This window comes from Xiphophorus hellerii, chromosome 2 (assembly GCF_003331165.1).
Source record: "Xiphophorus hellerii strain 12219 chromosome 2, Xiphophorus_hellerii-4.1, whole genome shotgun sequence".
Taxonomy (NCBI): domain Eukaryota; kingdom Metazoa; phylum Chordata; class Actinopteri; order Cyprinodontiformes; family Poeciliidae; genus Xiphophorus; species Xiphophorus hellerii.
In genome coordinates this window covers 1,381,760-1,408,092 of record NC_045673.1, presented here as the reverse complement: position 1 = coordinate 1,408,092, position 26,333 = coordinate 1,381,760, and the positions used below count along the sequence as shown (strand labels likewise).

At 39.1% G+C, this 26,333-nt stretch overlaps 3 protein-coding genes and 2 long non-coding RNA genes across 5 annotated transcripts in view; 2 read left to right on the top strand and 3 right to left on the bottom strand.

Moving 5' to 3' along the window:
- Positions 1-26,333, bottom strand: part of LOC116730601 (uncharacterized) — a 176,709-nt gene that overhangs the window by 130,022 nt on the left and 20,354 nt on the right. The window lies entirely within an intron of this gene.
- dennd11 (DENN domain containing 11) lies at positions 731-10,918 on the bottom strand. Its single transcript, XM_032579809.1, has 9 exons — positions 10,252-10,918; positions 8,675-8,774; positions 8,438-8,596; positions 6,064-6,217; positions 5,845-5,983; positions 4,900-5,031; positions 4,666-4,816; positions 4,353-4,421; positions 731-3,359 (listed from the first exon to the last, which is right to left on the bottom strand). The coding sequence occupies exons 1-9, from the start codon at positions 10,622-10,624 to the stop codon at positions 3,164-3,166; spliced, it is 1,473 nt and encodes a 490-aa protein (XP_032435700.1). The 5' UTR covers positions 10,625-10,918; the 3' UTR covers positions 731-3,163.
- Positions 11,629-21,905, top strand: wee2 (WEE2 oocyte meiosis inhibiting kinase). The gene is made up of 12 exons (XM_032579854.1): positions 11,629-11,768; positions 11,955-12,264; positions 12,831-13,033; positions 15,325-15,382; positions 16,109-16,278; positions 16,348-16,469; positions 17,345-17,491; positions 17,612-17,710; positions 17,908-17,993; positions 18,523-18,693; positions 19,299-19,447; positions 21,486-21,905. The coding sequence occupies exons 2-12, from the start codon at positions 11,971-11,973 to the stop codon at positions 21,649-21,651; spliced, it is 1,665 nt and encodes a 554-aa protein (XP_032435745.1). The 5' UTR covers positions 11,629-11,768; positions 11,955-11,970; the 3' UTR covers positions 21,652-21,905.
- On the bottom strand, positions 21,398-23,126 carry LOC116730597 (uncharacterized). Its single transcript, XR_004341356.1, has 2 exons — positions 23,008-23,126; positions 21,398-21,664 (listed from the first exon to the last, which is right to left on the bottom strand). It is a non-coding gene; the product is annotated as an uncharacterized LOC116730597 (long non-coding RNA).
- bida (BH3 interacting domain death agonist) lies at positions 22,622-26,136 on the top strand. Its single transcript, XM_032579924.1, has 3 exons — positions 22,622-23,316; positions 24,986-25,119; positions 25,611-26,136. Exons 1-3 carry the CDS (start codon positions 23,052-23,054, stop codon positions 25,821-25,823), a joined length of 612 nt encoding a protein of 203 aa, XP_032435815.1. The 5' UTR covers positions 22,622-23,051; the 3' UTR covers positions 25,824-26,136.

Sequence of the window (26,333 nt, the reverse complement as noted above, 5' to 3'; positions counted from 1 at the left end):
ATATTTACTGCGTTCATTTTTTGTCCATGTAATATTTAGCTTGTTGTGAATCTAAATATTTAGCTTCACAATATTTGAAGCTAAATAGAAAACTATGCTTCTTCGTCAATGTAGGGTAAATATTTAACTCACAAACAAGATGTACAAGCTCAATACTTTGCTTCAAACTAAATATTTAGCCAGCAAGCAAAATACTAAATATTTGGCTCCAAATTAAACATTTAGTTTGCATGATAACTATTTAACTTAAAAGTAAATATTTAGTGCCAAGCTAATATTTTCCCCCACAAAATATTTAGCGTCAGAGAACACATTTAGTTAGAAAGCTAAATATTTGGCTCCAAACTAAATATTTACTTAGCTAACTATTAATGTCAAAGTAAATATTTAGCTAAATAACAATAATAAAAAGGGTCTTGCTCTCTCTATAACCTCCTGTTGGTCACTATAGATCCATTATAAATGTCTGTATTTCCTTTTAAATCAAAATATTTTGTTTACTAACCAAATATTCAGTTTGAAACTAACATTTATAAATGAATAAATAACATGGCAGAAATATGGGTAATTTTAAAAAGATTCTCTGAATATTATTGCTGTTAATCTTTGACTGAACCTTTACAAATTAACACCTTGTACTATTTTGACAGCAGGTTATTGTATCTCCTGTGTGAGTTTATTGTGCTAAATTTATCATCAGATGCTTTATGGAAAGAAATATGACAAACTGTTGAGAGGGAGACTTGTAGGATTTAATAACATTGAACCAGAATCAGTATTTTCTTGTGTTACAGTGGAACCGACAGGTAATCATGCTGCAGGGCTTTGTGTGTTTCACACTGGTGGAGGCTTCACTGCTACTTGGTGAACACTCCTGATTTACAATACAGTCAAGAAAAACTCTGCGTGGATGCTGGAGCAACACCTCTGCTGACATTCAGGAGAGCGAGACGGTTAGCTTTGTTGACCACAGTCCACAGCAGTGGAGGTTTCCACACAGAAAAAGGCGATGTGTTCAGTGGCATGGTGTGTGTGCGTACATTCCCTTTTACATTAAAGCTGTAGAGCAAAAGCAGTCATAGGAAATCTGCTGATGGCTAACGTGAAGCACGGTGTTGAGACATTCAGCAATTAAAAATTAAAACTACAGACAAGCATTTCTGTGAAAAAAACACATTTTAAGGCCCCAAATTTGAAATAAAGCTTAACTGCCGCAAGCAATTAGTGCATTTCTTTTTTATCCAACTCAAAATTCCACATAAAGGTTAAAAAAATGAAACAGTATATTTGAAATACAGAAGCGATGCTTGTAACAGTTTATAGCGAGACTGTTAGAAGTGTGAAATCCCACTGGAATACAGTTTCTGGAAGCAGATTTTGAGCCTCCTGTGTTCCAACATGGAACAAATCACTGAAATTATCAAAATGACCGAAGAACTGAAAGCTCCTCCAGCCCGTCTCCGAAGCCCGGTCCAAGTCACTGAGCTGGAGGAGAGGCGGCCAAAGTTCCTGCATCAGCCCCAAAACAAGGATGAGCGAAGAAGGTTCTGATGTTAGATTATCTGGTTAACACCTGAAACCAGCTAATTCAAGAGTTTAAATCATAAACCCATCATATAAAAGGTTAGTTAAGCACAACAGTGTGTGTGTGTGTGTGTGTGTGTGTGCGTGAGGAAATAATCCAGTGTTTGACAGAGTGCAGCATTCAAATTATGTGGTGCATGTTCACTGAAAACCTACAAATATCACAAATGTGAAGCTTTAACAAAAAAAATAAACTACATTTCCCAGAATGCACCCATCATTTTGGTCTGATAATCAGAGAGAGGCCAGCAGACACGGCCTGTGGTGAAAGTGCATAAAGTTTACATTTTTTATTAACAGCCTCTCTCTTTCTTACACAGAAGTTTACATACAGTCATGAAGGTCATATTAATTTGAGGCTTTTAATAATAAAAGTGAAATTATTATGAATTTCTCATTTTTAAACAGGCTGAAAAATTTATAGTATTTCGGTTGAAGTCCTTTTGCTAATTGTTGGTTTTAGAGCCTTTAGTAAGAAAACTGTGGAAACAAGAGGAAATAAAAAGGAGGAAGTTCAAACCAAATATTTCATTCATCATAAACCATAACTCCAATGTAAGATATTTAAAGAAGGCGGCAAAAGCAAATGAGGAGGATTAGCAGAGCTGCTGAATGGATATTGAGACTATACCAGTCTTCAGTCAGAGGCTACAATTAGCTTTCCTTTAAAAATGTTATTAAATATTACTGAATCTGAATTACTGTACTCCTTCCTAATATGGTAGAAATCATTCAAGTTGATTGATTACCAGATTCTAAGTATTTCACAGATTTTCAGCCATTGATCTGGAACACCATTATCAATCAATTTATCAAATTTTCTGTTTATGACTATGTAATTTTTGGAAAATCTTTTTTCCAAAAAATGTGATTTTATGTTTAGTCTTAGTTCTGCTCCAAAATCCACAACTTTAAATTTGACTGGAAAGATGGGAAAATAAAAGAGGAGTACATCTCAGCAGATAGACGTGTTATGATGGAAAACTCAATAAATCTTTATATTCAGAGATAATAGAAATTATATCTTGTATTTTCAATCAGGTCAAAACATCATTAAAAGCCCAGAAACAATAATATTCATCTCTTCATGACTGAATGCAAACTTCTCATCAGTGCTTCAGCTTCATAATATTCACGTCTTCCAGTAATAAAGCAGATTCAGTCTCATTCGTTTCCCTCTCCAACTCTCGCTTACAAAAAAGCTTTTTAACTCTCGTATTGCTTCCTTTCTGAAACGCAGAATAAAGTAGATTTACCAGAACCAGAAGCTCTCAGCACGTTGAGGGGGTTCGAGTTCGTTTAATTTCCCATGAAATGAATCCAAGTCGACAAATTAACTCCAAAGGGGGAGAAACTTTTTTTCCCCCAAATGCGACTGAGACTTTCAGAACCGTCAAACCAGGATCCAACAATCATCTCCCCACACTGAGTGTCCAGATCACCCACAGTGGGCCGGGTCCATAAACCCAGAGGTGAACGGATTAAAACCTCCAGATGGGGGCAGTGTTTCCATTTCCAGTGTGTCGCTCTGTGTGGGGGGGCCTGCTGCCCTGGAGGCGATGGGTGGAGGTGGGGGGGTTTAGGAGCAGCAGAGGTTGTCTATGAGCAGCGTGACGTCGATGCCGTAAACCTCCAGCAGGTCCTCCAGAAAGGAGCGGTCCCCCTGGGGGTCCAGCCCCATGGCCCTCATGTGGTCAGAGGTGATGGTGGGATCAGAGCTGCCCGCCACCTCACACAGGGTCTGGAAGATCCGGTTGTTCAGCTCCATGAAGAACCTGGCAGACATTTTGAGACAACATCAGTATTAAAATATCTAAGATTTGTTCTCAAAGTATGTATGTGTTTTCCAGGAACATAGAGACATTTCATAGCACAATTAAGTGACTATAATAACTTCCGTCGTTAAAAACTGACATAAAAGAAATTTGACTTTGTAATTAATGCCTTACAATTGGGACTCTATCTCTTTAAGAACTCTTCCTCTTTTTACCAGAGTTTCACTGAGCAGTAGGTCCTGTAATGAGCGAATACCAAGTGTTTGCTAATTACTGCTGGCTAGTCTGAAGGAGCTGAGTGGGGGAGGAGCTGTGTCTCAAAGGCGGGGCTAGGTCCAACAGGTTTTCCGAAGCTTAATGGTTGCCATGGAGTTTAAAGGATTTCTCAAACTTGAAATAATCAAAGCAACACTCCAGGTTTGATTCTGATGAGGGAAAAACTTTATAACATGATGATAAGCTCAAAAAAGTCCATTTTAGATTACACTGCCCCTTTAACAGGAAGCAGAGGTTGCAAACCACATAGCTGAGAAATATGGAGCATGTAGAGAGTCCTCAGCACGCCAAATATGTTTCCATCTCCCCATTAATGCATCGACTCTTTTTCATCCATCCATCCATCCATCCATTTTCTGTTCACCCTTTGTCCCTAATGGAGTCGGGAGGGTTGCTGGTGCCTCTCCAGCTACGTTCCAGGCGAGAGGCGGGGTTCACCCTGGACAGGTCGCCAGTCTGTCGCAGGGCAACACAGAGACATACAGGACACACAACCATGCACACACACACTCACACCTAGGGAGAATTTAGAGAGACCAATTAACCTGACAGTCATGTTTTTGGACTGTGGGACTCTTTTTCAGAAAAGCCCAAAAACCAACACAAGTGAGCATTAAAACTTTTTTTTAATGAGGAAGTTGTTTTGAAATTAGCCATTTCTATCAAACTTTTCTAACTTAAATTGCGCATGAAAAGTAAAAGATTCCTTGGACTCACAAAATGAACAGATCCTCTTCGTTCGCTGTGCAGTTTTCATCCACCTCCTGAGAGTACAGCAGCATCTGTCTGGAAAATGTCAAAAACAAATAAAATGTCTGAGAAACAGGAAATTAAATGAATTAAAATGGCAACTAATAGGAAAAATTCACCAAAATCATCCGTACATTCAATGTTTTCCAAACATAAAATTCAAGTACTGTAAAAACTAGACAAAAGTTAAATTTTTCTGTTAAATGAAAAGAAAGCCATTTCTGGTGAAAGATAAATGTATTTTTTTCACATGCCAGCTGTGTAACAAGTACTTTAGTACCTTTGTTCACTTAGTTTCCTGTACTTCTCCTTATCTGCGGCGTTCAGCCTGAGCAGCGGCTGCAGATGGCTTCTGTGCGTCTTCACATTCTGGTTATCAATGTAGACATCATACAGCTCCTTCTTGTCCTCAAAAATCTTCTCTGTGGTGCCTTGAAAAACAGAAAAACCTGCTAATTTCTACACAACATAAGAACCACAGAGGAGTTTTTAAATGTATTGTGGCGAAACTCACAAGCGACGTATGAAAACTCTGTTTCCAGGGTGCTGATGTCAGCAATGTTGATGTAGAAAAACGGCCGTAATTCAGGCACAGAAACACCGATTCCAGGGATCGAAACATTAGCCAGGCAGCAACAGCAGTACACTGGAGGAGCAGAAGGGAACAGTCAAATCCAAGGACACGAAGAGCAGAAGCACTGGAAAGTTACAGACTCAAAAATAATAGCAATAATTTGGCTTATTTAGCCTGTCATATGAGAAGAAACTAAATAGTTTGCTAACTCAGTATTTAGCTACCAAACTTAATAATATTTAGTTCTAAACTAAATATTTCGTTTGCCAACTAAATATTTTATTAGCAAGCTAAATGGCTTCAAAATAAATATTTAGCTTGGTAACTAAATATTTAGTTTGAAGCTAAATAATTAGCTTGCTACTAAAATATTTTGTTTGGAGTGAAACATTTAGTTCAGCTTTCAAGCTAAATACTTAGTTCAGAGCTAACTATTTACATTTTGAACAAAATATTTAGTTCCAAACTAAATATTTAGCACAATAAATATTTAGTTTACAAACTATTATTTAGCTTGCTAACTAAATATTTAGCTTGCCAATTAAATATTTGTTTTGAGGCTAAATAATGCATTTGCTAATTGCTAATTAAAATATTTAATTTGAAACTGTGACAGGTTTTTATAGACCCTCATTTCATAAGTGGGGGTTTATAAAAAAAATAAACTCCCACTTTTTTCCTCTTACTTTATGCAGAATAATCCAAATGATTGCTGTCAACTTTTGATGTGTAACTTTACAAATGTCATCCCGTACAGAACATCTATATTTTCACATTTATAAACCATTTCTTTAGTGATGAACAGAGATTAAAAACAGGAAGTTGGTTTAGACTGTGACCACAAACGGCCATGAAAGGCCTTGTTTTCAGGCTCTAGCTGCTCACCCCGGTAGCAGACCACGCCGATGGGTGGAGGAGAGAAGATGAGGAGCCGCTTCCGGAGCAGAACAAACTTCCACAGCACCATAATCTGCTCGCCGAAAAACTGGATGAACTGGGACATGCAGCCAGCCGGGTGGGTGATCTGCAGGGGAAAAGGTTCTCTTACCATGCATCTAGCAGCAGCTTCTCCGGTAAAATGAGTGAGTTTAGGTGTTTTCAGACCTTCATCTCTGGGTGCATGCAGCGGTTTATAGCGGAGACGGTCCAGGTCGGGCACGACGAAACCAAACCGTTTCCTGTCGGCGGCAGAACCGCCTTCTTATCCTCGTAAAAGGCCTCCAGCGGTGAGTACTGGCCTGGACAGTGCAGCTGGTGTCTACAAGGCAAACAGTAGGAAACAAATGATGTAATCAGGTCAAAGTTCATCCAGATTTAAATAATGAGCCACAGCAAGCTTGCTAGAACGGCTGTTAAATAATTAATCTTTTCACAGGTGGAGCATCAGGTCACACCAAACAGCCGTAGGTGTGAAAATGATTCACTGAAGTGTTTGTTTGCTTTATTAAACTAATTTGTGCTGGAAGAGAAAATAAAAGACATCTAACAAAATCTTCTGAGAACAACTGAAAAAAGATAACTGATGGTTATATTTGCACAATTTAAAGTATTTTGCACATCTTTTTATGTGGATTTCTCCAGATTTAATCTTAAGTGTTTTGTGTTTGTGTTGTTTTACTTCCTACGGCAGCTATATACCCTTTCTATTAGATTTTACAAATACAAGACATTTCTGTTTGCTTCTTTTCTTTTTTTCAGTCTTTTAAGTTTTAGTTGTTCACACTTAAAAATTTGCATCAGTTTTGAGTTGTTTTTATCTCAAATGTTTCATCATTTTCCTTTTCAAAGCTCATTTGCATCAATGTATCATAAATTATGTTCCACTCTGATGGTGCAACACTCTGCCTGTAAAAGTACTGAAATGTTTCTCATTTTTTAACAAATGTCTATGTATTTATTGGATGGTTTGTTGTTAAGAACCAGCACAAAGTAATACTGAATCAATAGATATTTATATTTAAAGATACTAGAAATGCTGAATGATAAAGGCTGATTCCACCAAGTATTGACTCAGTGCAGCTGAATACTAATGAATATCACAAATTTTATTTGGAAAAAAGCTTGAAAACCTTTTTTTGTTCCACTTCAGCCAGACTTTACTTTGAGTTTGTCGTATAAAATTATAAGAAAATCCATTGTGATCTGAAAAGGTTCAGGCTATAAATACTTTTTCTGCATCCATTTCTGAATATTTGGTTTTTATTCTTCTATCAGAGTCTCAGTTATTATTTTATGCCTGAGTGTTTCCATGTTGTTTGCATCTTTAAACGTTGATGCCAGTTTCCTCATTGATCTTGGCTAACAGGCCTGTTAACCTTTAGCTCATAAAGTCCAGAGTTCACTGCATTTATGACTGAATTTATTTCACTCTGACCTGAGAATAATGATGCACAACAGAATTAAAGGTGTGTTGATTTGTTTTGGTTAAAATTATAAAACATTCCACAATTACAAAGCTAATTGTTTATTGTGATAAACGATAATATTGTCATTTTGAGACCATTTTCAACTGATATGATAATCAAAGATCAATAAACTTTAAATTCCTAACTAAATTTAACACTGGAACTGGAAGATATTTTAAATATCCAAAATAAACGAACAAAACAACTGAAATAATAAAAAAGCTGAATTATGAAGTCTCAATAAAACAAAACATATCTCCACCTCAGACAGGCAAAACAGGCAAAACTCACAAAAAGGACTTTTAAAAACAAAAAAAGTGCAAACTACTTTGCACATTGTGTCAAATGTTTGCAGCATTTCTCAAAATGGCTGCTTTTCAATAATATTAAATGGCAGCATCTCTAAAAATTAAGCGAACTACATGATGCAGATGGAAGTAATTGCTCCCATTTTAATTTATCAAGCGATTAATTGATTTATTGTTGACTGTGACGGCTTATTTAGGCGTCAGCTTGATGCCTAAAACACATCAGTGGACCTGTGCAGCAGAAAACTAAAGCTGAATAACCACTGAGAGGCAGGAAGCTGGATCCCTGCAGCTGTTTTTATTTCTACACAGCGAGAGTCGAGTTATTGTAGAAGAAGATCAGAGTTATAGAAGAGAGGAGAAAAGATGCTGTCAAGGTTTCTAGATGCTTTGTGTTGAGACTCTGGAGAAACAGACACTAACTGAGGCGCTGGCTTCATGTTTAATGGATGAGAACATTTTACACAAAGAGAAGAAAAAGTTAAATAAAGCAAGAAGGCAGACAAGCTGGGGCCCAGGCACACACCCACTGACACACACACAGACACACACACACACACGTGCACGCACGCACCTCCACACACACACGCGCACACCCACACACCCCAAACACACACACACACCCACTGACACACACACACGCGCACGCACGCACGCACCCCCACACACACACACGCGCGCACGCAGACACCCCCCCCCCCCCCCAAACACACACACACATGTGCACGCCCTCCCCCCGTCCCCCCCACACACACACGGCCTGACCTGACTTGGTTCTCCAGGAAGTGCATGTAGCGGTACAGCAGAGTGTAGGACGGAGACAGGATTCCCACAGACTTCATCCTCGCTCCGCGCTCCAGCTCACTCTCCACCGGCATGTTGGCAAAGCAGGCCAACCCGAAGTATTTCCCTTTACGAAAATATCTGAGCAGAAGAGAAACAATCAGCCGGGGTGGAAACGGGGGGGGCGGTTCTGACGGATGGGATCGGATCTGGACCTACATGAAGTCACTGGTGATCCGGTGGGAGCCGCTGGCCATGGACTTGAACTCCACTCCGTCCAGGTTGACGTCATGAGGCAGACACCACTCCACCATATTCCCTGCCATTCACACACACAGACAGTGATGTCACTTCCCTTCCTGCCTCCACTTTCATCTGGGACACTTCCTCTAATTCTGGACGTTCCTCATAAATTCAAGAGTTCATGACCTCTGATGAAAAGGCTGAGTCAGATTCTGACTTTGAGTAAACATTAACCAGAAGCAAAGTCTTAATGATTTTATAGCTGCTGTTTTTCAAACTTTATCTCTGTTGGATTTTAATTTACATTATAATACATTTTAGACAAATGGCTTGTTTTTTATTAAAACTACTAACCAGAGGTGATTCAAACAAAAGTGTCCAACGACACAAAAAGCCCAAACGAGTAACAAGGTTCAGATTTCTGCTGCAGGATTTCACAAAACCGTTTTTAAAAATAGCACAGACACAGGGGCGGTTAACCAGGGGGCCTGGTTGGGGCCACAGCACAAAAACAACACAAAACAGGCTAATATTTCATCATGGAACATATTAAATGAGCCACTTGTGGATCCAAAACTTCAGGGTGTAGAGCTATGGAGCTAAATTGGGGCCATAAATTGATCTCAAAACACAAAATTTTGATACTTAAGAGCATTTTTTGAAACTAAAGGGGAAAAAAGTGATATTCTATGTTTGCATGATTAGTTTCGAAAAATAATAGCTATGCGGAGTTTTGAATATATTTTTTGTCGTCTGTTAACATAAGCAGATTAAATCGGTGAAGCATGTTATTTTTCAAAACCAATCAAATATTGATGATGTTTAAAAACATTTCCAGTTCCCATGTATCCTGAATATAACAGCTGCTGTGCTGAGCTGTGAGTTATGATTTCACACCTCGCCCCTAGTGCTTCAGGCCCCGCCCCACGCCAAACATGGCAGGAAGTTTTAAACTGAAAAAATCTATAATTGAAAAAACTAATTTTAATCTGAAAAGTAGTTTTGAAATTTTTTTTCAAGTTTCTATTTCTTCTTATTATTATTTCTGTAACTAATTATATGGCCCCAATTTAACTCCATAGATTTCTGGTGACACCACTGGCCCTGGGACCCACTTCCTTCTAGATCCGGCCTTGCATATATGCAGAACATTTCCAGAAAGAATAAATACAGTAGTTGAAGGAATTGCCTTCCTCTTTTGAAGATTGGTTGATTCTGTAAATTGTGCCTCATTTTCTATTAAAAATAACAATTGATGCCCCTTTGGAGAAAATTAAAATTAAAATTAATTTATATAATTCTATCTAAGCTAATTTCCTAAAGGAATGATAAAAACAAGCTGCTTTGTTTTAGTCATGTTGTTTCTGTGCCTCTATAAATGTGTAGCTGAACTGAAGGTGAAACTGACTTTTGGGTTGAAAGGTCGCTGACCCCTGACCTTCTCCTGAATAAAAATTAATCAATATGTTTTTGTTTTAACACATAAAATCCGGTAAATGGTGGCTTAAAGCGCAGAGATCACATGATGGTCGTTTCATGGTCCACTCGCTCACCTGATCTCGTATCAAAAGTCACCACAAAAACAGCCACGATCTGGTCCTTCTCCTCCCACTGACCCCGCGCCGTGACCCCGGGGAACGGCAGGTTCGGACCGGGAGGCTGCGGGCGAGCGAAGCCGCACCCGGTCGGCTTGTCTCTGCTCACAACCACAGCTGTGATGTTCCGTGTGGGGCTGTAGGTAACGGCGGTGGGGACGGTGGTGACGGCGCCGCTCCACCCCGTACCGGACATCGGTGTCCGTTTGTCCGCCGCGGCGGTGTCGTCCTCCCGCTGCGGCTCAGGCGGCGGCTGGGCCGCTTGGTTCGGGTCGGGCGGTGGGATCTCCTCCCAGTCCAGCAGCGGGGCTCGGTCCGACTGCTCCACCATGACGCCGCAGCTCCGCGGACTCGGTGCGGGGAGAGGAACGGCGAAGGATCCGGCGGTGTTGGAGCGGGGAGCGGGTTAAACACGCTGCTGGGGCCGGATCATGGTTCCCTGCTGATGTCGGTTGTTTTCCACGGATTTGTAAGCGTGTCACATCCACGGACTGGCTGCTTTTACTGTTGTGATGACGTAGCTGACTTCCGCCCACGTGTCTTCATTACTATTTCATAGCATGACCTAATTTTTGTTTATTTAGCATCTCTGAGCATAAATCAGTGTTTTATTACAGCTTTAATGTTTTACCTTCTAAGTCTTTTTATACAGTTTTATAAAAAATATTTTTCTTTTTAATCTGCGTTCCAATTTGACTTATTTGTCAGATTAAAGATAGAAAATAACATTTAAAATATTACAAATACTTTTCATTTTCACAAACAAAATCAGATAAATGACCATAAAAATTGTTAGTTCTTCCTCTACTAAATGTAAGTTTTGATTTAGTGTTAATAGATGAGGTTAAAGTTCACATATTTGGGAATAAGTGGCTAGCGTGTTAGCAGCCCACATTTACGTTTTCTTATTAGCATATTGTAATTGATCTTATTTGTTCTGAAGATATTATGATTCATATTTTTAAATGAGTTTTTTTTACACTGGTTAATACTTTTATTGTCATTCTGTAGCAGATTTACATGTAAAGTCAAAATGTTCAAAATAATAAAGGTTTACTGCTCTAATGCCAATAAAGATTCATTCTATTGATTATGTGAAATCATCTTTATATCAGTATGTTAAGAACTAAATCTAAGACTCAAAATATTGGTAATATTTTCTGTTTTATTTTTTATCATGCTTTGTTTTTATGTAATATTCTCAAAGTCTATTCTTTTCTTAAATTGATTTATTTTTCTCTTTTGCTCAGTTTCTCGTGTCAAATTGTATTCTGTGTTTCTATGTATGCCTTGTCATATTGTTTTTTTTAAATCTTCAATAAATAAAAAGAAAAAGAAAAAAACGGTAAAACGATCAGCCAATCAGATCGCTCGCTGCGTTCACCCGGTGCGCTAATTGATTTAAACAGGAAGTATTTTACATACCTGGCGCTAAATGTGAGCGTGTTTGTGGTGGAGCGCAGGGCGTGTTGTTTGTAAGTAAACATTACTTTTTCTAGGGGGGCTTTTACATAAATATGGGGTTTTTATTCTTATTTCTCAAGAAAGTCACATTTTATATGAATAAAACCGAAACGTTTGTATTAATCAACGATATTGAGCATCACTTGGCTGGGGAATAGGAGAAGGCCTATATTTAAGCCTGCGTGTTTGATTTTCAGGTCAGAGTTGAGGAACATGAAGGAAACCTTCCCAAAGCCTCATTCTTCAGGCACGGCGGCTCTGTTTGGTGAGATCAGCCAGCAGCTGGACTTCTCCAGCTGCGGCGAGGAGGGAAACAGCAGCGACAACACTTCAGATGACTGCGTTGGCCTCCCGGTGTGCAGCCCCGGCCTGGCCGGCAGGGCGCCCCGGGTGCAGCACCACGGCAGCAGGAGCAACTCCTCCTCGTCCCCCCTGCAGAGCGCCAGCCCCATACCTTACGCCTCCTGGAGGAAACTGAGACTCTGCGAAACGCCCAACACTCCCAAGGTAAGAACCTTTGAACATTGAACATTGACATGCTGGAAAGGTTATTTCTACCACCAGTTAGTAGTTAGTGAGAGACTACAACCTGCAGGATGCTGGCCCTCCAGAACCCACTTTGGGCACCACTGGTCTAGAGAAACTCATCCATGAATCCTCTTTAGTCGCATTGATTAGTGCAACAGTGTCCTCACTGATCCAGATCGCTGCTGCTGCTGTTCTCACCAAAACCAGGAAGATGGAGCACATCACCCAGTTCTACAGTCCTTCACTGGCTCCCTGGAGCTCAGAGACATTAAAACATTGTTGGTAGTTTATAAATCACTGAATGGATTTGAATTTGAACCATAATAAATGAAACATTGACCAACATGTTTGATGTCTTGATGATTTTGATGTAATGTTTACCAGTTTCGTTGGTGACTGTGATGTTTTTCTGATTTAAAGCACGTTGATCTGCCTTGTTGCTGAAATGTGCTACACAAGTAAACTTGATTGATTGATTAGGTGAATTCCCTCCTCCATGGCTCCTTCTGATGAACCTGAATCATTTTATTTCACTCTTCTTGCAGAGTTTGCTCTCCAAATGCTCCCAGCCGTTCTCCAACATTAAGGTCCGTCACCGCCAGAGGAGTCTTCGTTTCGCCTCCGCTGCCGCCTGCCTGGTCCAGGCTCCTTCAGTCAACGTGAATCCCTTCACTCCGGAAATGGTCCGCAGAAAGAGCGAGGTGCTGTGGAGGAGCGACGAAGAGGAGGCCCACGATTACAGCAACAGGTGTTTTACCAGGACATCTCTCATCTTTTAGACATTTTAAAGTGCAGACATATTTCCACAGCTGGGAAAATTCAGGTGCAACAGCAGCATCGAGGTAAAAGCTCATAAAAACATTAAAAACAAGATTATACATAACATACTGTGCAATTATCAGAAACCCCAGATAATTCAAGGGATGTGCAATTATTTTCTTTTTCTATGTGTTCTAAAAGACAACACAATAATTATATAAAAAATATAAACCGATGTGCAATAATGGCATAAATGTTATTTCGAATGAGTCAAACCAGCAGGAATAACTGATTACTTATAATGCGCATGCATGTGGCGACAGTAGAGAGGAAAAAGTCAAGTATAACAAAAACTTCCAGCAGAACCAGAGCCTGGATCAGTACCAGCAGCCATCTGCCACGACCGACTGGAGGTTTGAGACGATGGAGCAGAGACACAAACAAACCAGGAGAACTTTCTATGTTCATGAGAAGTAAAAGTGTAACAATGTTTCGTTGTTGGCAGCATTATCTCAGCTGATTCGCTCCTACTGGAAGGAATCCCAGCCAATCAGAACACCAGACCAGGTGTAGCTGCAGGTGTAGCTGCTATGGAGAGAAAAATTCTTTGAACGGCCTTGTTACTGAAAATGTTCTTTATAAATAAAATGACCTTTTCTTACCTTAACAGCTGAAATATCAGAAAACAATAAGATAAGATTTATTTGCCATTGTCATCAAGATTACAACGAGATTGAGATTTGCTCGACTCGAGTTAAGATGCAGGTTATGTGTATATACATAATATAAAAGATAAAGAAATAAATAGACATCAGAAGATGGTTGCAGCGCCTGGAGGTGTCGCAACAGAATTTACATTTTTAACAAAGTGGTGTCAAGAGCAGAAGTTCTTATGCCTTTGAATTTAGTGCCATGATTGCCATCGGGTAAAAAGTGTTTTTTAGGCGATTTGTCCTGGTTTTTATTGCTCTGTATCTCTTGCCTGATGGCAGCAGCTGGAAGAGACCATGGCCAGGGTGTGAAGAGTCATTTAAAATGTCCAAAACTTTCTTGTGGAGCCACTAATGCAAATTGGAGAGCAGAAGGAGAAGAAAGTAAGGAAATGGCCTCATATAAATATAACCTTCAAGATAACAGTTGTGTTCTTAAATATTTTATCAATCAAATCAAAACCATTTTTATCTCTTTACTGACAAATTACATCAATGAGTCTGTCCAGTTTTTGGCGATCGTGGCTCAGTAGATCCACACATGTTTTTGCACTAATGCATAATTATTCATTTCAAATTTTCTTCAAAAAATTGTCAAAAACTTTGGGTTTAAATGATGCTAACCTCCACCTGTAGGTGGCAGTATTTCTTACTTTTAGTTCTCTGTAGCCTTAGCTGATGTCAAGTTATACATTAAGTAACAAAAACCTATCGCATAGTTTAAAACATGCGATATTTAACAAAAAGTCAAATATCACAAACTTTCTCACATATATTTCTAATTTACCACAAAGTAAATTTTTACTGCAAAAAAAATCACAAAAGCAATCATGAAATCCTGGAGGGACTGATCAGTGTGAGAAGATGTCAAATATTATTAAGTGATAGCTATTTATTTTTTTAACAGTTTAATGTTTTAACGCTTTTAAAACATTCATGATCTTGATGTGGGACAAAATTCTTATTTTTTTTCTTCATTAAAGATTTTTACCATCAAAGCTGGAAAAGTTTTCAAGCTTCACATTCTGAAAAAAAATAAAGTAACCATAACCATGAAGAATTGGAAATGATTCTCCTGAGTTTTCTTTATTAACTCACCAGTTAGTACATATAAAACAACTTTTCTAGACTAACAAACGGGTATTGATATACAAAATAATAACCAGTTTGTCAAGAGAATGAAGAATTAAAAAAATAAGCAAAGAAGAGATGCACTTTAAAATGAATACATTTAAGACAAAACACAGAACAAAGTCGTGTCACAACAAAACTTGAATTGTTTATAACGTGGGATGGGATACATGTTTTTCTTTTAATCTTTGCAGTTATTTTCATATTTTATTATCATTTAATGAAAATGAGTATTCAGTTAAGAATATCTGGAACATTCAGATCTGTGATGGATGATGGAGCTGATTATTTATGGCTTTTATGTGTGACAAGGAGAATTGGAATTATATTCTGGATTTATCTGGATTGATGAGGGACCGATAAAATGGAGCAAATGTGATATCTCTCTTTTTTAATTTTCATTTGGTTATGTTGGGGGTTTCTGTTAAAAATCTTTCAGGTTGAAGCACAGCCTGGCGTCATCTGAAGAGGATGATGAAGCCTTCCTCCCACCAAAGGTACGACTATTTTTATCGATGCCCACGGCTGAAAATAATCCAGCCTATCAGATTCCTCCGCTGTGCCTTCATCACCGGCTCTGTCATCGTCATCGTCAGCTGGCGCCTCGTTTTGTCCAAAATGACTCTCTGCCAGTTCTGTTTCCGGGATTCCTCTGATGAGTCTGAGGGAAATGAAAACTGAATGCTGTCAGACACCTTTTGTTTTTTGTTGTTGTTTTAGGGAGGAAGTAGCACCATATTTGGTGAGATCTAAGAGAATCCAGGACTTCCTCTGCATGATGCTCCGTATGGAGCTAAATTGGGACCATAAAGTTTGTTCGAAAAAAAAAAAAATTGAAACTGGGGGGGGGGGGGGGTTTGAAACTTAAATTAATTTGAAAATGGGGGAAAAAAATTTAAGAAAAAAAACTTGAATCTGAAAAGCAGTTTCCTTTTTTCAGTCTCAAATATTTGAAATTGTAAAAAAGTATTACAATATAAAATAAGAACAAAATTTTATTTTCAGTTTCAAAATGGTTTTTTTCCAGTTTCAAAGCTTTTTTCACTTTTCAAATTTCATTTTGAGATTTAAATTTTATTTTTAGATTCAAATCTGTTTTTTTTTCAGTTTCAAACAAATTTTTCAGTTTGTATTTTTTTTGTACTTGGAACAAACTTTACGGCCCCATTTTCCCTCCATACTCTGCTGCTTTTAGAAGTGTTTGCTCTTTCTGGTCCCACCAGCGCCGAGCGGTCCAGGCCTTCATGCTGTCGCGCTACGAGAGCGAGTTCCTGCAGCTGGAGCGCGTTGGCGTCGGCGAGTTTGGCGTTGTCTATAAATGCGTGAACCGGCTGGACGGCTGCCTGTACGCCGTGAAGCGCTCCAGGCGACCCCTGGCCGGCTCCGCCAACGAGTGAGTTTGGCTCGCCGCCGGGTCGGGTCGGGTCAGTTCGGTGCGTTACACGTTTGGTTTTCCTCCCAGGCAGCTGGCGTTGAAGGAAGTGTACGCTCACGCCGTGCTGGGCCACCACCCTCATGTTGTCCGATATTATTCAGCCTGGGCAGAAGACGACCACATGCTGATCCAGAACGAATACTGTGACGGTGAGAGCCTGAAGGAAATACAGGAATGATTAAACATGGAGGTCAGAGGTCGGAGATGTGGAGCTGGGGGTGATAAATGTCTTGTTAGTGACAACATTCAGTTCCTTAGATAACTACAGTTTGACATCCATCCATCCATCCATCCATCCATCCATCCATCCATCCATCCATCCATCCATCCATCCATCCATCCATCGTCTCCGTCAGTCCTTGTTAGAGCGAAGGAGATCAGATTATCTAAAGTTTCCAAACTCGGTGATGCTTTTAGAGACAAAAAAACAGACTTTTTTTTTCTCTCAGTCAGATTTATGTGGCGCTACTTTAGAAATATTTGCAAGGAATTTTACAATATTATTTTTCCTAATTAAACACCTAACCCTTAAAAAACAACAAGGAGACAGATTTTATAAAAACATTTTTATTTTTTAAAGAACTTCAATAGCTCGATTTGTCACTCGCCACATTGATCACAAACTAACTGGACATCAAGTCAGGCTGAGGCAGCAGTGTAGTAGCACAGGAAATACTGCCACCTGCGGGTTGGTGTTAGCATCACACCATGTTTTTCATTTTTGAAGAACATATACAATAGTCTCTCAGTTGTGCATTATTGTGAAAAACAGAATCAGTGTTTTGAATAAATTTAATTCTAGGGCTTTATGCAAAAGAAGCCCAGATAAAGTTCAGTTCGGTCTGTACTGCTAATCCTGTTATTGTTCTGATGTGATATAGAAACAGAATTTTGGGTTTTTATTGCCTGAATCCTCAAAATAAACAGACATAAACCACTTTGTGTGGGGAGAATCTACAGAAAACAAGATTTGCTTTCATTGGAGTTACTGTAATCAACATTTAATTGATTTTTCTTATTTAAGGTGGAAGTCTGAGTGACGCCGTCATGAAGAAGTCAGCGCAGGGTGAGCTGCTGACAGAGGCGGAGCTAAAGGATCTGCTGCTGCAGGTGGCGATGGGTCTGAAGTTCATCCACAGCTACAGTCTGGTTCACCTGGACATCAAACCAAGTTCGTTCCGTCTGCTTCTGTCTTCATACTGGGATCTGCAGCCTTCCTGTTCCCCAAACCTGCAGCTCTCTCTTTACATACAGCCTTCCTGTTCCCTAAAGCTGTTGCTCTCTCCTCTAGGTAATATATTCATCTGCCAGCAGGCCAGCGCCGCTACAGGGAGAGACAGTGAGGAGGAAGATGAGGAGTACTCTTCAGCCAGAGTCCTCTATAAAATTGGTATTTAATGTGGCGCTTTAAGTGGGCCAATTTAAAAAAAACAAACTCTTGACTACTACGGAGTTTTCAATCTATATAAAAATATCATCCATGTTTTTGCCCCATATCTTTGACATTAAGGCGAGGACTGACTTATTTTTTGACTGGAAGCTCTGATTTAATGATTTTGTTTTCTGTTTCGTCCTCGTTTCCTGCAGGTGACCTGGGTCATGTGACCTCAGTGAGCCGGCCTTGGGTCGAGGAGGGGGACAGCCGCTTTCTGGCCAAAGAGGTTCTGCACGAGGTGAAGAACTTCTTGGTGCTTCACTAGCTGCATGAATTTGAATTATAAAATAAATTTGCTTTATAGAAACAAATCTATAAAAAAACAAAAACTCAAGCTTGTGGTTTCTCGTACCAAAAGCAAAAATTGCGAAATAGTATGACCATAAAAATCTTTTAATCTTTTGTCAGCCGAATAGAAAATGGTTTATTTTGCAAAACTGCAATGGAAAAACATTTTTCAGATCACCATAGTCATGTGATCAACAGGATGCTGCTACTAGCTGAAATGACAGACGACAGGAAGTAGTAGAAGGAAGACGATGGCGCATCCGTTTTTTTTTTTGTAAACGACTTATCTGAATAAACTTATTCATGTATGATTTTAATCGGCCATCTTATTTAATAAAAACACTACAATTGCAAAATATTTGTTTTTTTGCAGAATACCACCAGTTTTGTGAACATTTGTAATGGGAACCTGGCTGCGGTGGAGCCAATAAACCAGAAGTGCTTTCTCCCATTAAGCTCCTGTTTTGTTTTGTCCTCAGAACTACGCCCACCTGCCGAAGGCGGACATGTTTGCTTTGGGTCTGACGGTGCTGCTGGCGGCCGGCGCCGCTCCGCTGCCCCCTAATGGAGAGGAGTGGCACCTGCTCCGAGAGGGGCAGCTGCCCCTGCTGCCGCAGCAGCTTTCTCCCGCTTTCAGAGGCTTACTTCAGGTATTAGTAATCTATTATTCTATTGATTGATCTTATTGTTTTACAGCAGAGAGCAGGTAATGTAATCTCCCAAGACTCAACAGCAATTAAGGGAAAGTTACTCCTCTGCACATTCATACAAGTAAAGCAAACTTATTCAAGAACCAACTGACAGATGAGATGCATTTTATTTTCTAGTTCTTGGGTTTCCCTCCTTTCTGTGATGCTGCCCTGGGCAACTGTCCATATCAAAACCTGCCATTTTATGCATATTTTCTCAAGCCAAACATGTTTTAAGATTCTCAGTTTTCCAGGTTTTTATATTGTATTATTTAAAGTTTTAAGGAATTCATTTTATTTTAAATGTTAATTTAGAAATCTCTCTCTCTGTTCATTTGAGTGACAACGCGACAGTCAGTTGTCCTCATCCGGTCGAGCTTTTTAGCAAAATCTAATTTTTTTTAGACTGTGTGCTCCAGTTAACAATTAATTGATTAAATAAGTTTAATATTATTTGAATAATCGATTCATCACGATAAATCAGATTAACAATTTCAGCTCTGGCTGAATTTGGAGCCTCCACCTGTTGAAATGCCCCGGTCCGTCTCTTTATCTCGTCCCCTCAGTCGCTGCTGGACCCGGACCCGGTGAATCGTCCTTCTGCCAGAGAGCTCTGCAGGCACCCAGCGCTGAGGGAGAAGCAGACCGAGCGGCTGAACGCGCAGCTGCAGCGGGAACTCAACGTGGAGAAGTTCAGGACCGCCATGCTGGAGAAGTAAGGAGGCAGGGTGGCTGCCACCTTCTGGTTAGATTTGGCATTACTACAGAGGAGAAATGTGGTTCTACGGATCCCTCCAGGGGACATGGGGAAAAATGTTCTTTTGCGTTACCTCGCAATGCTGTACTGATCAGTTCATGCGGCATAATTGAATACTGTAAGCCTTTCTTACAGTGGGCGCCGTACTTTCTGCTTTAATATAAGGTTATGTGAAGGTTTTCCATAAATGTTAATATCTCTTTGTGAAATATCTGAAGTTTTATATCTTTTTCTTTAGGATAGAAAGGCACTACAAACCTGTGATATAAACATAAACTTTCCCTAAGTAGGAAAGAAATAAAAATACATCCTAATTTAGACTATTTCTGAGTTATTATCGCGGGGTAATAAATCATCTGACAGTTTGATTGTGTCTCTGTGTTGCTGGTTGACTGAATGGTTTAAAGGCCGTTTTTATGTTCAGTTCCATCTCAACCTTAACAGACATAAACATGCAGTGAATAAATCGATTTTCAACCAGTTTTTTGCACCAAAGACTTAATAATAATAAACACGTTTTATTATCATAAAACACGACAAACTAATGATGGTAGAGGGCCGCACTGGGTTAACTCGGGGAATCTCATCTGTCCGTGTATAAATCAACTCCAAACCTTTTCTTTGTTCTGTCCCAATTATCGATTTATTCCATTTTGATTATCATGCTCCAAACTTTGCAAGGACTGACCGCCTCACTCACCGTTTCCTCATAAACACAAAGCCAGCAGGTCAGTAACCTTCACATTCATACCTGGTGAGGCCACGCCCACATCGCCATGCCCACCACCCAGGTGTCAAAGCCGCTGCTCCTGTCATATCAATAATTACTTATTTCATTCATAAGGCTCTTACAGAGCCTCAGTGAAAACTTGTTTATTATTATTAACTGTTTGGTGCAAAAAACTGATTGAAAATAAATTGTGTTTATTGCATGTTTATGTCTGTTAAGGCTGGAATGGAACGGCACTGAAAGCCCTTTAAACCATTCAGACTACAAACACAACAGACACAATTAAAACTGTCAGATGATTTATTATAATAACTCAGAAATAGTCCAAATAGTTTGGATGTATTTTTATTTCTCTCCTACTTATGGAAAGTTTCTGTTTATATCATAGGTTTGTGGTGCCTTTCTATCCTAAAGAAAAAGATATAAGAAAATGGATGTACTAAGCTTTAAAGTCAAAACTACAAGTCTTAGTCATAATCTCAAACTTTAAAGTAATTACAAGAATAAATCATAACAGATTTTTTTGTCATAATTTTGAGTATTGAAGTAATTGTCATTTTTAAAGTCATAATTATGAGAATAAAACCCATAATTTTATCATCCATATACTTTAAAAATCAAAACTGTCAAAATGTTAATTTAAAAATCATAATTTTTAAATTGTCAATTAGTTGACAATTTAATGTTCCATTTGGGCATTGACACTTAATGTCTATTATTGATGATGGTAATATTGACATTACTGATATCAATATTACATTAGTTAAGTATTGTTTTAAAGTCATAATTACGAGGATAAATTGAGTGTTAGTTATAGAATAACTCATAAGTCTCATAATTACAAGAAAATAAGTTGTATTAAAAGTTGTCATTTCAAACTGAACAGGTGCTAATGAATGTCATAATTTAGTTTTCAAGTTATAATTACGAGAATTTTTCATATTTACGTGAATAAGATGTAATTTCAAGTTTTAAAGTTGGTTATAAAATTAAGTTGTAAACATACATAACAGTTATTACAAACTGTGCAAGTTCCACACAAAACTTAAAATTATAGCTTCAAAACTCATAATTACGACTTCCTGTTTGACTTTTTTTTTTCTCTCATGGTGCAAATGGGCTTCCATAGTTTGCGTCAGGTAGAAGTGATACAGACTGTAGCCAGGGGGCGCCAGAGATAAATCTGAATATATTTTTATGCATGAATTTAGGATGAAATGAGCTTTTATTTTATGCTTCTCATTAATTGTATTTATTTTTATGTAGGCAGCTCCAGGAGGCGCGGCAGGCGGCGTTGTCCCCGAAGCAGAACCTCTCCGCTGCATTGAAACCTCCCAGCAAGGTGGGCTCTGTGCCAAGAACGGGGAGAAAACTCGTTGGCAGGAAAACTGCTCGATCTGTCAGCTTCGATTGTCCAGGGTGCGGAGTCTGACGTTTGTGATGATCTGGAGAAATGTATCCATTAAAAGTTGTGGCTCTAAATACAAAGTGAAGCAATGTCACAGGAATGTGAGCAGAAATGGCTACGTGTTCAGTCTTGCCTGTTTTTGTGGAGCTGAAACTCCACAGAGGTTCATTTGTTTCCTGCACCTCCAGTAACTGCATTAATCCAACATACTTGGCTGGTCTTTGACTTTTAAACTTTTTTTTTTATTATTGTAAATAAACATTTTAATTTCTTTCTAATTCATGGAATTTTTATTCTAATTTCACTTTTTGTTTGTTGCCAAGTTGTGCTTTTTATTATTTTAAAGGGACTTTCCAGGGGGAGGGATTTTTCTCTTATCAGAGGTTGTTCTAATACTTAGGAAGTATGAGCCGTCCGGCTGTAAAGTCACGAGTTAGGCAGTTCACTGACATCAGTCATTTCTATAACTCTTCCTAACGGACCTAATTTTAAATAGTAACAACTCATGCAAAAATATATTTTGACATTTTCTTGTCTTTGTTTTTCTGGCTTAATTTTCTTTTTGGTTTTTATTTCCCTACAACGTTTTCATATTAGTCCATTTTTACAATTTTGCTTAAACCACCCCAGCTCAAACTACAACCTCGTTTATCTTGGGTAATCACTAGTATTTGAATAGCTAACCGGCGATTAAAACTACAGTAAATAAACAAGCCTCCCTCTTTGGTTGGAAGAATTCCTATGCCCAGTGAATGCGTCCCTCCAACTTCAACCTTGATGGTCATGCGTTGTTTTGTTTTTTTATAGCGTAGTATACTAATCATTACGGTATCCAGATCAAAACAAAGTCTTTAGAGGTGACATATTGCTGCTTGTATTTTTTTTTCTTATTAAAATAAGTCAAAATGGAAAAATATAAACTTTTCTTAATTGGATGGGTGAAAAACGGATAAAGATGTTTTTACGCCTGAAACTTGACTACCGTAATACTTGGTCCTCGTGCACCATTTAAAGATTGTTGACTTGAAGAAGTCGCCCACAGTTCAACACTGGAGGCTGATGCGGTAACAAGTTAACTGGTTAACAGCTCCACGGTTAATGTCACTATCTTAACTTTTAACTTGAATGTTTTCAAGACAACAGGGAGCCGCGCGTGAGTCTTTTTTCTCTTATGAAGCTTAGTGTTTTGTTGTTAGCAGTTAGCAGCTTAGGTTAAAGTTAACTTTTTGATGCTAATCAAAGTTAGCATGAAGCTACTTGTTTTTCCTCATTCAACATCAAAGTTTTAACGGTTTAACTGGATTTTCCTTAACGCCTATCATCAATTTAATCTCACTTGTGTTCAGAATTTGTTGGTTTATCCATTCAATTCAAACTCACTGGTTTTCGCTGTTATTAAAAGCGCGGATGTTGACCGGTCATCAATGGGCGACTTGGGGTTTCTAGCTGACCAGCAAAGCGCCGCTCTGGTGGTTTTCTTCTTTCTCCAACCTGACTCCAAAGACCTGAATTACAACAAGGAGCTTTGCTCCAAAGGAAACGAACTGATTGCATCCCGGGAGATCAACGGTAATGGAAACAATGTAGAAGCTGAGGAACACGGGGAGCTACAGACGGATGGACATCTGCCTGGAAACATCACCGGGTATTTGGAGGATATCCTGCCGCTGGTGGAGCTCCCTGGGCCGGGTCAGTAGCTCTGTCTGGACGTCAAATTTTACACACAATAGCGACAAAAAACTGGAGGATGAGTTTAATGTTCACAGCCAGAGCTGCTTTTCAGGCGTATGATCAATAGACAGGAGAGCAGAGGCGGATCTTGACCAGATTTACCAGGGTTGCCAGGTTGGGGCCTGCTGCTTTTTTCATGGCGAGGGGGGCATAGAAAAATAAAATAACAGGATAATATTTCCACCAGAAAATATATTATGCTCCAGATGATAATGTTTCCTCTGGAGCTGCAGATCACTGATCTTATCTCAACAAAGCTGAAACTAAAACTGCAGAACCTCAGTTTTTATTTAGTTAACATAAATCTGTGAAGGGAAAAATAAATTAGTAAAGAGGAGCAATTAGCTACTGTTTCTGTGCCACTTAATATCATCATAATACATTTATTTAGTATTATCTCATGAGAAAAGGGCACTGGCCCCCGTATAGAACCGCCCATGGCGGCTGGTTGAAATCTTTCCACTGAATCACAGCTGATATTTTCAGCAACAACAACAAACCAGGAAACTGAAAGTAAAATCAGACACTGATAGTGTTGGGAGTTTTAGACTTCCCCTTCAGTTCTGCATCTAAACCTTTTGTTCATGTGATATAAGAACGTCCACTGATCAGGCAGAACATTATGACCACTAACAATTATGTTAGCATAATGGGCATGTGGAAGGAATTACAAATGACAGAAAACTTTTCAGAGGTCATTTAAAGAGAAAAATCTACCAGGATCTGACTTTGAAGTATTAGAGTAAAGCTACAAGTTGTTTTTTTAATTTTTTTTTATTAGAGAATAAAGTAATAATATTAGCTGGATAGAGATGCTTTTTTTCCAGAAAACATCTTAAAATTATGAGACAAAAGTTTTTTCTTGAGAAAAAATCTTTAATGGATTTATAGCGATCTGATGTGACCAACCTGGTTCATGTGGCTCTTTCTTCAAAATAGATTATCTGTATTATCTTCATAAGATTGTCAACATTCCACATTTTAGCTTTTTGTTTTTCATGTTGGAGTTCTCATAAGATGACTACTTCATTATCCTAATGTTATGACTATATTCTGGTAGTTAAAAAATAAATAAAAATGTACTGTGTCGTAGAGTTGACCTGCATTCAAAGTCCTAATAAACACGCTTGGCAAACAAGATGGCCGCCCTGGGCGATGACATCACTCTGAATTATAGAAACCCGAGGAGTGCATTTGTGAGAAAAAATATCCAGATTTTCCAAAAATATGCTGTACTGTTTCTTCTTTTGCCTCATAGTTGCTCCATGATTTTATTAGTTGAACAGATTGCTCAAGTGTTAACAAGTAAGGAAATAAAAATTCCAGATAGTTTGAGGAGCACAATGACCAGTTTGACTTCATCTACTAGCCTCCAAATTCCCCATGTTAGTGAAATCCAGCGTCTGGGAGACGCTCTGAATGCCTCTCAGCTTTGCTTTTATCAACATGGTGTCAAAAATCACAGGAAACCTGAGAGTTTAGTGGAGATCCTGCAGGAAAACGGCGTTGCAGACGGCCGTCCCGTCAGCCCTGATGGGTGTTTGAGCTCCATTAGAGTCCAGACCGTTCAGCAGTTTGTGGAGGGAAGTGATGGCGCTGATGCCCTGACTCTTATCTGTTTCTGCAGGAGGCCAGCAGGAAGTCATCAACATCCAGGCCGTTGCTCAGGACCTGAGAGAAATCGCAGCCCAGTTTGAGCTGCAGGTGGTGGTGCGGGCGGCGCAGAACCTGGCCAGCAACGTCTCCGAGTCGCCTTCTGAAGTGAGCTCTGCACCGCACTGATCAGAACTAACAGTTTAAAATGAAAACTCTGGGAATTCTGTTCCTAACGATTATTTTAGTTATTGATTAATCAATTATCCTGACTATTAATCAGATTTAAGAACTGGTACCTTCTGCAGATTGTTCATTGGACACTTTTTATACAATTTTAGAAATGCATAAAAAGATCCAAATAATTCCTTTTTAAAATAAGAAAATATAAACAAAACGGCACTATGTGGCTGGAAAACACATATTACTGTCCCTTTAAAGGCAGAATGTCTATATTTTTGTACAGTTTTGTCTTAAGATCTGCTCAGTGTGTTGTTCTTGTAGCAATTTTTTTTTTCCAGTCAGTATGTCTCCCGTTAACGATTAATCGATTACCAAATCAGCTGTGGATTATTTCACTAATTGATTAATCATGATTAATTGCTTGTTTGTCACTGATTTGCTGTTCTGACCGGTTCTGTTGGTCTGCTGCCCATCAGTTGGGGAACCATCTTGTGAACGAGGTGGAGCGGCTGCTCAGGGAGGTTTCTCTGAAGGATTTGCCCCACGAGCAGGTCGTCTTGGCCCTGACCTTGACCCTGGTGAAGGGCGTTTGCATCCAGGCTCCGCGGCTGCTGAAGAGCCTCTTCGACATGGCCGTCCGGTTCATCTGCAATCGGTGGACCAGATCCTGCAGCACAGGAAGTGACTGAAGGGTGTTGCCCCGCCCCCTCAGCCCAGCTGCGTTCGTAGAAACGTTACTGATGGAAGAAAACTGAAGAATTATTCACAAGAGGGAACTGAAAGTTAACACTTGAATTTGTTTACATGTTTCTGTTTACTAAAGCATGCATCAAATATGCATGCAAATGTATATTCTATACTTGAATTAAATGATCAAACTGTTTTTGTCTGTGCATTAAGGCTTGTTTACCCAGAACTGAACGTTAATCTCAGCTCTCGTCTGCATTGAGCTCATATTTTATAATTCATGTAAATAATAAACAGCCAGAGATCAACTTCTGACTTGATGGTTTCATCGTTTTTGTTCCAGTTTCAGATTTTTAGCAGAAGATAGAAGTTTGCAGCTCAGACTTTTGGTTTTACTTTGAAGGCTCTGCATGGAAGATGGTTGTTATGTAACAAAATGTTACAACTCTGGGATTTTTACAAATTAATCACATCTTAAAAAAAAGATTTCTTAGGAAGTGAACTAGCCAAGC